This window comes from Egretta garzetta, unplaced genomic scaffold (assembly GCF_000687185.1).
Source record: "Egretta garzetta isolate BGI_Z169 unplaced genomic scaffold, ASM68718v1 scaffold287, whole genome shotgun sequence".
NCBI lineage: Eukaryota > Metazoa > Chordata > Aves > Pelecaniformes > Ardeidae > Egretta > Egretta garzetta.
Genome location: NW_009260435.1, coordinates 593,950 through 604,377, shown reverse-complemented (window position 1 = coordinate 604,377; position 10,428 = coordinate 593,950). Strand labels below are relative to the sequence as shown.

The 10,428-nt window shown below is 47.8% G+C and overlaps 1 protein-coding gene across 1 annotated transcript in view; it reads left to right on the top strand.

The window, feature by feature from the left end:
• TRIP4 (thyroid hormone receptor interactor 4) overlaps positions 1-10,428 on the top strand; it is a 36,187-nt gene that overhangs the window by 833 nt on the left and 24,926 nt on the right. Inside the window, exons 2-9 of the mRNA XM_035899488.1 lie at positions 548-714; positions 916-1,052; positions 4,517-4,750; positions 5,693-5,771; positions 7,470-7,599; positions 7,903-8,118; positions 8,537-8,663; positions 9,401-9,588. Of these exons, the coding sequence (XP_035755381.1) occupies positions 548-714; positions 916-1,052; positions 4,517-4,750; positions 5,693-5,771; positions 7,470-7,599; positions 7,903-8,118; positions 8,537-8,663; positions 9,401-9,588 (1,278 nt within the window). The remainder of the gene's footprint in view (positions 1-547; positions 715-915; positions 1,053-4,516; positions 4,751-5,692; positions 5,772-7,469; positions 7,600-7,902; positions 8,119-8,536; positions 8,664-9,400; positions 9,589-10,428) is intronic.

The following is a 10,428-nucleotide window of genomic DNA, read 5'->3' as shown; positions in this document are numbered from 1 at the left end:
TGGTCGGCCGCGGTGGCCCCTCGTATGGCCTCCCGCCCCGACCCCAAGGGCCCACACAGAGGGAAAATGGAACCTTCAGAGCGGGGGACCCGGGGATCTGCGCCCTGGGTTGTCCCTCGGGTGGGTGCCCGTGAGAGGACTGGAGTGGGTGAGGAAGGGCACTTGTGTTTAAGCAGGAGCCTGTTGGTTTATGGTTCGATTTTTTTATGTGACTTGGTGGGAACCAAGAGCCTCGGGATGAATTTTTGAGAGTTTGGCGGGGGGTGGGGGTTGTGGGGCTGGAACAGGGGGAGAAAGATAATTTCCCTTACCTTTTTTTTTTTCAGTGAAACAGCCCCAAGCGATTTCCCAAAGTGCCTGTCTCAAAATTTCACAAGGCTTTCCTAAGGTGCCTGCCTCAAAATTTGACTCGTTAAACCCATTTCTTACCGTGATCTCTGCAGAAACCTGATCTGAAGAGAAGATCGCATATGTGTGCTATTAGACAGTTGGTTTTCTCAGAACAGAAGCCCCCTTACCCATTTTTCTCCATCCCATCCTCTCGCAGGTACATCTTGTCAATAACAAACGAGGACGAGATCCGGGAGTACGTTGTCGACCTCATTCAGGGGACCGATGGGAAGAAGAGTCGGTTTGTAGAGGAACTGCTGGCGAGGTGGCGGAAATCCTCCCAGCTGCCATCTGAGCCTTTGCCAGCGTATCGTAAAAAGGATGGTGAGTGGTAGGGGGAGGAAGGAATTAAAGTCTCAAATAAGCTTGTCTCGGTTATTCTGTGTGTAAATTACTGCCCCAAATGCCCACGACTGGCCCTATTTCTGACTGTCTAAAGCCAATTTTCATTCCCCAAGAGTTCAGGGACATCTTTCTCATGCCGGTAGTTACTCAGCCTTTTTTTGTGCTTATGCGCCCCTCCAGAGACTTCAGAAGTGCCTCGGGCTGGAGACCAAGCGAAAAAGGGGAAACGCAAAGGAAGGAACAAGCAGGAAACAGCTGCGTACACTGAGCCCAGCACACACGTAGAGGAAGTAAAAACCCCCCTCGACTTGGCTAAGGTGAGCGTGTCTGGAACATGAGGGCAGGCTTTGCCTGACTGTGTGTTGCTGTGGGCTGAGGGCACACTTTGAACTGGGGAAGCTCCTATCAAATGCTGACAAAAGATGTGACTGGAAAGAGGAAATAAGCTTTCAGAAGCAGGAATCCTTTGTTATTGGAGTCCCGATGAAGGGGATTGTGTAGCTGGAAGCATGTTTGTGTGTCCCAGCTACACCGTGGGGTCTAATAAATGCTTGCCTCCCCCTGCAAACCCCATCTCGTCTTATACACAGCGCAGCTTCTGTGAGGTACGTGTTTGTATGCCATTGTTCTGTGCGTAGATAGCGTGCAGCTTGGCAGCCGCAAGCTGTAACCTGAGCAAATACTTTGGCAGGGGTCCCCCACTGCAGGCGCACCCTCTGCGAGTTGTCTGGTCGCCCAGTTGTGACAAGAGGGGCAGCTGTTCCTGTGCACCAGCTGTTCAGAGCTGCCCATGGATTTGCACAGGCCGTCCTTGTATCCTGTGTGGGTGTATGGGAGTCTCACTACAGTGGGGCAAATAAGATGAGGATGGAGAGAAAGATCATGTGTGTTTGTGTCTATAATGGAGAGTAAAATAATCACCAGGTAGCGACTGTGTCAAAATGGAATTTACTCCCCCCAGAGAAGCTTGGATGAGGGAGCAGATGATGGAAGTAGGTGTTGCAATTAGTAATAAAAGCTCTTTCTTCAGAGCAGAGGCATGCAGGCTGAGGAATTAAGGGAGCCACCCAGTGGGTAGAAGATTCCTTCTTGCTGTATTTAAAACCTCCTGGTCACACTGAATAAAGCTTTAATTGGCAGTTGAAATATTTCAGGCTGCTTCAGAGAGGAAGCCTTGGACACCAGAGGGAGGCACCTGGGAGCTGCAGTGAGTGCCTCTCCCCAGAGCGGCAGCGCTGGTTTGGCCATTTCCCTTTCAGCTCCACTCCTGCACCTTTAGCATTGAGGTTGAGACGTTGTTCAATTTTGTGGAGACTTCTTTTTTTGCAGTATTCATAAACAGTCCACGCTGCAGTGAAAGAAACTGTAAAATGAGAGTGTAGAAACACTAAAACCCAGGAAATCCTGCTATTTTCAAGCAACACAAGGACATTCAGCAAGCAGTCATTGCCTTTCTCATTGACAGCTGACTAACTTTTTGCGGCAGACTCACTTTCCATCCAGCAGAACCATTTCCCGCAGTCAGTGCATCAAATATGATGATCTTTGCTCTTAAACCTTGTTGTAATTACCTAAATTCTGGATTTTATTTTGCGTGTGGTGGGTTTTGACTCAGAGCTGTGTGCTGGGAACCCAAGCTCCTTCCTTAGGTATGGATCCAGCTGTACAAGCACGGTCCTGGGTTGCATCAAATACAGCAGAACACTCTGTTGCTGCCTGAGTGCTGGAGTGTGCTCTGCAGAAATGAGCGTGTGGATGTGCAGTGCGCTTGACCTGCTTTGTCAGGCTTGCAGTGAAGTCCTTCAGGCTGTAAACACTGAGCTCGTTCTGCCTCCCCAAATTAAATTCCATGATCAAGGATATTGCGCCTCCCCAAATTAAATTCCATGATCCAGCACATTGTGCCTCCCCAAATTAAATTCCATGATTTATCCAGGTGCAAGCCTGACTGAGCGACATCCAAATCCTGAGAGTGAGGGTTGCACCTGAATAAATAGTGGAACCTAAATTTATATTTTTAAATTGAAGGGTTTGTAGCAGGGAGGCTGCAAATGCTTAAAGTGTTTGTAAAAGTCTTTGTTTGTAAGATAAAAAACCCACATTCTTTTGAACAGGAGGGGTTAAAAATGGACAGTAATGTTCCATTTCCTTGTAGTTACCTTCTAACTTAATTAAAAAAATAAACTTGAAAAAGCTCTGCTGAGGTCTGCTAACCAAAGTTGCTTTATCTGGGTTTTTTTTTTTCTCCACGACAGTAGTGTTTAGATCTCGCAGTGGCAGTAAAGCCGGTTGGGCGGAACTGGGGGGACTGGAGATGCTGCATCTGCTCGTCACTAAACCAGTAGTCTGCTGCTGTTGGGAGCGGGTGAAAAGAGCCAGGAGGTGTCGTAATGCCACAGCCTGGCACCCTCCCTGAGAAAAGCAGCATGGGTGGACATGGGGGGCAGAAGCAGCACTTGCTGAGGTGTGGATTAGGGAGCGGGAGCGATCCTCTAGCTGTGGCGAATGAAAACAAGGGTTTCTGGGACAGGGTTTCTAAGAAATCCTCTCTTCTGTTGTCGAGAGGGACCGTGGAGAGGAGAGGCAAAGAAAAGCTGCGCTTGAGCTGTGAGAGGATTTTCAAGCATGTCCCAGATATGACAACTAAAGGCCAGGGAGTGCGTTTATGTTGGAGTGCTACTTCCTGAAATAGATAAGGGTAATAAGCCCTAGTCTGGGTCATGGCTAGCATGCAATTCATGGCTGAAACCAGTCTCATCTAGCGCTATGAGATAGGTTTGTGCCTGGAGTGTGTTGTGCTTGCTTTCCAAAGCATCTGGGCTTGAGTATTGCCAGAGAAGTGGTAGCAGTTGGCTTTGTTCTCTTCCCCTGGAATGATTTCTGTGCTGTAATTAATTCCTGCAATTAACTTCTCAACAATTCCCTTCTCAGCTGGTACCTGCTGGAGATGTCAGGTGGGAGGAAGAACCCTTTGTTTCTTTGATCAAGGTGTAAGGTCTGAGGGAGAAAACAGAGAATTCCACCATTAGATTATTAATCCAGCCGTCATCTGAACCACCTTGCTTTTTTTCTGATCAGGGTTTCTCTGCTTCAGCCTGACTCAAAGCTTAGTCCCTGACCCAAAGCCTGACCCAGTGCAGTCCCTGGCTGAAACTCAGAGAGGTGAATCACAGAATCCCTGATGCCAAGTCATGAAGCAAGGAGAAGAATTTACACTACAGCTAAATACTTGAACATGCAGCGTGTGAAAACCTCTGCTCAGGTGGCTGTGCCAGGTGGAGAACATATAAAACACTGAGGGGTGAACTGGCTGTGAAGGAAGAAGCCCTGCTCCCACCAACAGCTCTGTTTCTGGGGGTAGGCACATGCAGGACTTCACAGTCACAAATGGGGCATTGCTATAAGCTAAATAGCCCTTGAAAATAAATCTGAGCTGCTGTTTGAAGCTGTTAAATTCCCGTGAGTTGATATTGCAGGTCCAGAGGACTGACAGCACGCCTACCATCTAGACCCAAGCACTTTCAGCTTCCAGAGGCAGCGGACATCAAGTGGATCAGCAACATCCTTATGTCCTTGTTTTGTTTGGATGCCTTTGACCTTTTCTGGCAGTCCTAAGCTTGCCGTTCCAGTGAATCTGGGGTCTGGTCCAAGTTTCATTCTGATTAGGCAGAATAACTCTTGTCTGAGTCTCCCCAGCCTGTACAAGGGTCAGCGCTTTCTCTTTGCTGCCGGTATTGCACTGTGAATACAGTTTGTTTGTTTAATTTTTTTTGTTTCTCAGGCACAGGAGAACAGCAGTGGAGTCGGCAGCAGTAGCAATTCCTCTAAGAGGAAGCCCAAATATGTCAGCCTGTATGCCAAGGAGGGGCAAGAAAAGCTGGCTGTCCTGATCCCTGGGCGTCACGCCTGTGAGTGCCTGGGCCAGAAGCACAAGCTCATCAACAACTGCTTGGTTTGCGGGCGCATCGTCTGTGAGCAGGAGGGCTCTGGGCCCTGCTTGTTCTGTGGTGCTCTGGTTAGTAATGAGGTGTTTTTTTATTTGCCGTGCTTGAATGTGGTGTAGTTTGCTGAGGGCTTTGAAGTGGCACGGGGCTGAATTACCCTCTCAGATCAAAGTTCCTCTAGCAAAGTTCTCCAAGCTCTAAGGCTGGGCAGGAAAGAACCTGTGCTATCTCCTTCTAGGGGAAGGAGAACTGTGGTGGCTTTAAGTCAGTTTGTGTTTCTTTTACGGTGTGCCACATCGGAGAGCGGAGAGGTTTTACTCATAATTTACATCACTTTGGAGCTTGCCTGATTTATGGCAGCCTCCTGTGGCTGTCCTGTGCATCATGCTGGCATCCAAAATGTGTGCAAGGCATCAGCCCCATCCTGGGCACAGCCCTGGTAGCCTTGTAAGGGGTGGGAGACATGGCCAGGGCCAGTGTGCTGCCTTTTCTTCAATGCTTGTGCAGTGTGCATCATTTCAGATACCTGTTACACCCAGTATTTGGTTGAAAGGGCACATTTTGGAGAAAGGGGGCGAGTAAATGACTGCAGATTCATTAAAGGTGACTTCAGGAGAGAGGAAAATATTGGTTCAATGGAGAAAATGTTTTAAATCAGATTGGTTGCTATTTTCAAGGAGCTGTTTAACTCCAGTTGGCCAACCAAGAGAGAGGACCTCTGTGTTAAGCAGTGTTCATCTGCTCAGGGAGGTTCTGAGTGCATTTCTCATCCTTTGAGATCCCCTAGCAGTGTGCCCACCCACAGAACTGAGAAGGACCTAGCTGTACGTTTCTCATGGGTTGCTTTTAGTAAAGAATGAGCTTTCAGGATTCTCCCTGTGTAAATAACACCGAAGGGAAGGAGGTGTGGACTATCCTGGCTGTTGTAAATGGCTTACCTTGAGCTGTTGTCCAAGGCTCTGAAGCTGGTCAAGCATGTGATGTCCTTCCTAAGTCTTTGTTTTTTTCCTTAGGTGTGCACTAAAGAAGAGCAGGACATCCTTCAACGGGACTCGAACAAGAGCCAGAAGTTGCTGAAGAAGCTCATGGCGGGTCAGTAGTGATTACATACTTGTAATATAATGAATGCAATCAGTTATGCAACAGCAGGAGCCCGCCTCTGCCTCACTGTGCTACAGTTGCCTTGATGTGGTGTAGGAATGAGAGCGTCTGTCCTGGTGTGTAAATTGTCTAGATCCATTCATCTGAATTATAAAGAACTGCTGGCAAAGTCTAAAGGTAATTCTTTCCTGGGAGCTGGCACTTGACTGTTTCTCTGGGATGTAAATTGCCAGGATGGTTTGTGAGCTCTGCTTCAGACTTCACTGAGCCGCTCGCCCCCGTTGCTGCACAGTGTTTGTGGTGGGCATTAAAAGGAAGCCAGCTCCTTGTGTCCTCTCCGCAAGTGCTCGGCAGCGTTTGTGGACTCCAACACAGGTGATAACTGCGAGTGTCAAACGGCAGCGTATAAGGTCCTTACCCAGAGGCCCCAAGGCTGCTCGTTAGGCATTCCTAGATCATCGCAGCAGTCCTTGAAAATTAGGATTAAGTCTCACGTGGAATGTGGTGCTGTGGAAGATGAAGTGCCGCTGTCTGATTTGCAGGGTCTAGAGAGGTGGTGGTTAACATTTTCTAATGACTCTTCTTGTCTAACACTTATCTTGGGAGCTAAAAATAGGAGCAGAGCCAAGGAAAGCAAGAGGAAATAATACCCAGTCTCCCAGCGAAGACCTGTTCATTATGGGGATGTTTGTCTGAGTTTAGCTGAAATATAGCCAAGGTCACAGTGTTCTTGGTTGAAAAATACACTTTGCTGAAGAACCGGGGAAATATTTACTCTGGGTCTCAGTGTCAACTTCTCTTTAGAGCTGCTGATATGGCAGGAGGTCCTGTAAGTCCTCAAGAGTAAGAGCTGATCAGAGAGTTGGTCTGTTCATAATCTTACCTGTTTTGTTGGTCTTCCCTTCTGCCCCTGCCAGGTCTTGCCGTGTGTGTTATATGCATAGGTGAAAGCTGAAACATGGATAGCTATTTGTCTTGGGAGTGAAAAAATATGTATCAGGGGAATAGAGGCTTTTTTGTTTCCCTGAAATAAAGGTGTTGGCCCGTGTGATGTCTGCTGTGAAAAACGTTTGTTCCATTGTGACTCTGATGCAAATCTCCCCCCTGCCTTTTGTTTGGTTGGGGTTTGGCGCCTTGCCAGAAATGGTAAGAAAGAAGAGATTGTTGCTGGGAATAGATTTCTCCATCTCTAACAATAACTGGTCTGAAAAACCTGCTGAGGTGTGCTGGGCGAGGATTTCATTTGTGAGCGGCTTGTACAGCAGCAGGCGGAAGGCTTGCTCTGTGGGTAACTGGCAGTTGTCAGCGATCTGTTTCTTTGTGGAGGCAGAAACACTTAGGAGAGAATTTGGCTTTTAGGAGGGGACTCAAGGCCTGTGGGTGGTGATGGGTGGAATTTGGACTGCCTAAATTGTTATGGAAGGGTGAAGGAGAATGCTCCCTAGATGTTGTCACTGTAGGATTTAAATCCTTCCTCCTGTTTGGAGGAAGGAGTCTGTGAAAGGGGCTAGAGGGAAAATCGGGCCTTGAACCTGTTTTGGAAAGGTGCTGATCTCAGTGCAAAGTTCTTTTAGCTTCTTGGATGGCATTTGTTTTAGGGGTCATTTCTGCAGCCAGCCCCACCCAGACTGGGCTTTAAACAACTGGCCCGGCCTTGACTATTGAGCTGTGATTTATTTTCTGTTTCAGGTGCTGAAAGTTCAGGAAATTTGGATGCCATAAGCAAAGACTTACTGCCTCGGCAAGAAGCTAGACTCAAAGCAGGCTTGGAGATGGCTGTGAAACACAAAGACAAGTTGTTGGAATTTGACAGGACAAGGTAAGATACTACCCGTGAGACTGTTGTGAAATAACGTAAATTATCTGGCAGGCTGAGCCATCTTTAATGAAAATGTTAGAGAGCCTTCTAAAACCTGGCCTGTAGCTACAGACACCTTAACGTTGGAACAAGAGCGAACCCTGCGAATGGGTCCTGTTTGGATGTCCTTTCTTTGTGCCCCTGAGGGTCCAGCTCGCTAGAGAGAGCGGAAGAGAGCCGGTAGGAAGGCAGGTTTGGGGCAGGCAGCGTGGTGTCACTGTCCTGCTGTGCTCATCTTCTACTGTTACGGCTGTTTCTCACCAGCGTGCGTCGAACCCACGTCATTGATGACGAATCGGATTACTTTGCCACAGACTCCAACCAGTGGCTCTCCAAGCAGGAGAGGGAGGCCCTCCAGAAGAGAGAGCAAGAACTGCGGGAGCTGCGTCACGCCTCTCGGCTTGCCAAAAAAATCACCATCGACTTTGCTGGCAGGCAGATCCTGGAGGAAGACAACAGTATGGCTGAATACCACAGCAAGTGAGTGAGAACTGGTAGCACCAAGGCGTGCCCGAGAGCAGGGAGGTGAAAATCATTATGGACGGTGGTCTGGCTGAATCTAGAAGAGCAAGCGTAAGGGAAGCTGAGCAAGCCATTCCCTTGAAGGGCACTTCTGATGCTAGGATGCAGTTTTGTGTTCTTTTCTTCCTTGAGGGTCTTCCTGGCTTGCAGCACGCCTATTTGGGTAGAACCAATTCCTCTCCAGTTCAAACCAGGCTGAGTTTCTGTGGTAGTATAAAGAGTGACTGTTCAAATCAGAGATCGCACCTAGCAAGGAAATAGTTTTGCTAGGGGAGGTGGTAAAAAAATGCTTTGGGTTGAAGATGTTTGTGTGGGGAGAAGGGAGACATTGCTGGGGGAAGCAAGGAATTTTCATGCCTCTTGTTCGTGCTTGCAGACTGGATGAAACTATTGAAGCCATTAATTGTGGCACGCTGAGGGAGCCAGCTGGAGGCCCAGAAGCAAAGACGACTCTGAGTTCTGGTGTTTTAGTGAATCCCCATCTTCTTCAGCCTGCTCCTTTGGTCAGTATGGGTTGAGTGATTTATAGCAGAGTAATGACTAAGTCTGGGAGAGCTGAGCTTAAGCATTGTGAATTCTAGCATGTTTGTAGTACCTCTTTCCTCCCCTGTGCCTGGGAGGTCCTCGTTAGCCATCTGAGTTGGGGACAAGGAGAGGTTAGCCAATGCCCTGCTCTGGTCCCTGCTCTTGGGAGGTTTGTTTTATCTGAGTTTTAGTCTCCTACCTCCTCTTCAGGAGCTTGAAAGAATTTCTGAGAGTCAGCCTAAGTGTGTGTCACTTTTTCAGCTCTATTTATGATGCCTTTTCTGCCAGATTTCCAGTTTCCAGAGGGCATAATCTCTACACTCTCTAATTTCGCTTTAATCATGGTGTTCTTGATTGTGTGCTAAACATTTGGAGGTTGGAATATGCCCAGTTTCGAGTGTTGATGGCTGTGAATATGCTTTAAAAATTGTATCTTCCTGTGACTGCTTTGAAACACTAGCAGGTAGATTTACCCGTTAAATCCATAGTTTAGCTGTGATGCATGGAAAGGGAAAGCTGCACAGAACAGAGCATGACCTTACTTTTCCTCCTGCCAAAGTACTGCACGTACTGAGCTTGCAAGGAAGAGCAATCCTGATAAGAGTAATACCTCTGTCCTTAAATGAAGGAAAACTTCAGATAGGATTTGCACTTGATATACATTTTTCCTAGGGAGGTGCTAACCTTTTCCTTGTTTCTTTTGACCATGCTGAAGTGGGTGGACCAAACTGGCTTGCTCCCCCACTGGAAAGCCATCCATTCCATGGATGCTGGAAATGAGGCTGGCTTGGAGCGGAACAGGTTGCGGATTCAGGATCGAGAGTTGCAGGAGATCACAGATGATGGTTGGTGCCTCAGCATGCACCAGCCTTGGGCTTCCTTGCTCATTAGAGGAATCAAAAGGTAAAGGGGTGGCCTGAACCGTGCGGTATCCTGACCAGCTCTTGCTTTGTAGGCGAGTGGGGAAGTTGTGTTCTCCAGAGGACCTCTGTGGACTCGCTTTGTACCATGTCTGATACCTGCTCATCGCTCCAGGTTTGGAATCCCTGGTACCAGTGGCTTGAGAAGCCCGATGAATTGGTTTTTCATGTGAGCAGCTAACCTGCAAGGTACAAGTTTCTTCACAGAGGGTACATTTAGAGAGGCTGAGATTTCTGCACTATAGTTGGGGTGTACCCTTCTGGAATTTAAAAGGTAAATAAGCTGAGAATGTGAAATATGTTCTTCTGGTCTTTTTGTCCATCATAAAGAAGCCAACAGTGGCACCAGGCTTTGTTTAAAAAAGAACAACCACAGGCACACACCCCTTACCGCCACCTCCTTCCCCCTCTAGGCTAGGAATCAGGTTACAAAGAGAAGCTCCTTCATTGCAGCATCCCTGTTAGTTCACCTTTCCTACCCCTAATGTAGAACAAAGAATCTTATTTAGCCTTTTCTTCTCCTTTCCTTCACAGAATTTTTCATTTTAGAGAGCAAAGCTTTTTCACTTCCCAAGCTCAAGATGCCATAAATCTTAATGTGCCCAGCTTCTGCATCCAGGCGGTCTGGGGATGCTGTCAGCTGCAGCATTTGCTGCCTCCTGCCCATGCTGGGATCCCTGAGAGCTGCAGCCAATGACCATTTCATACGGTCCTTTATGACTCCCGAGATTGCATGCTCACTGTGCGTAACTTTTTGAGCTTGTAAGAGAATTGTACGAGCAGATTGTCCTACACACGTGTCCGACGTACTGCTTTAGCAGCA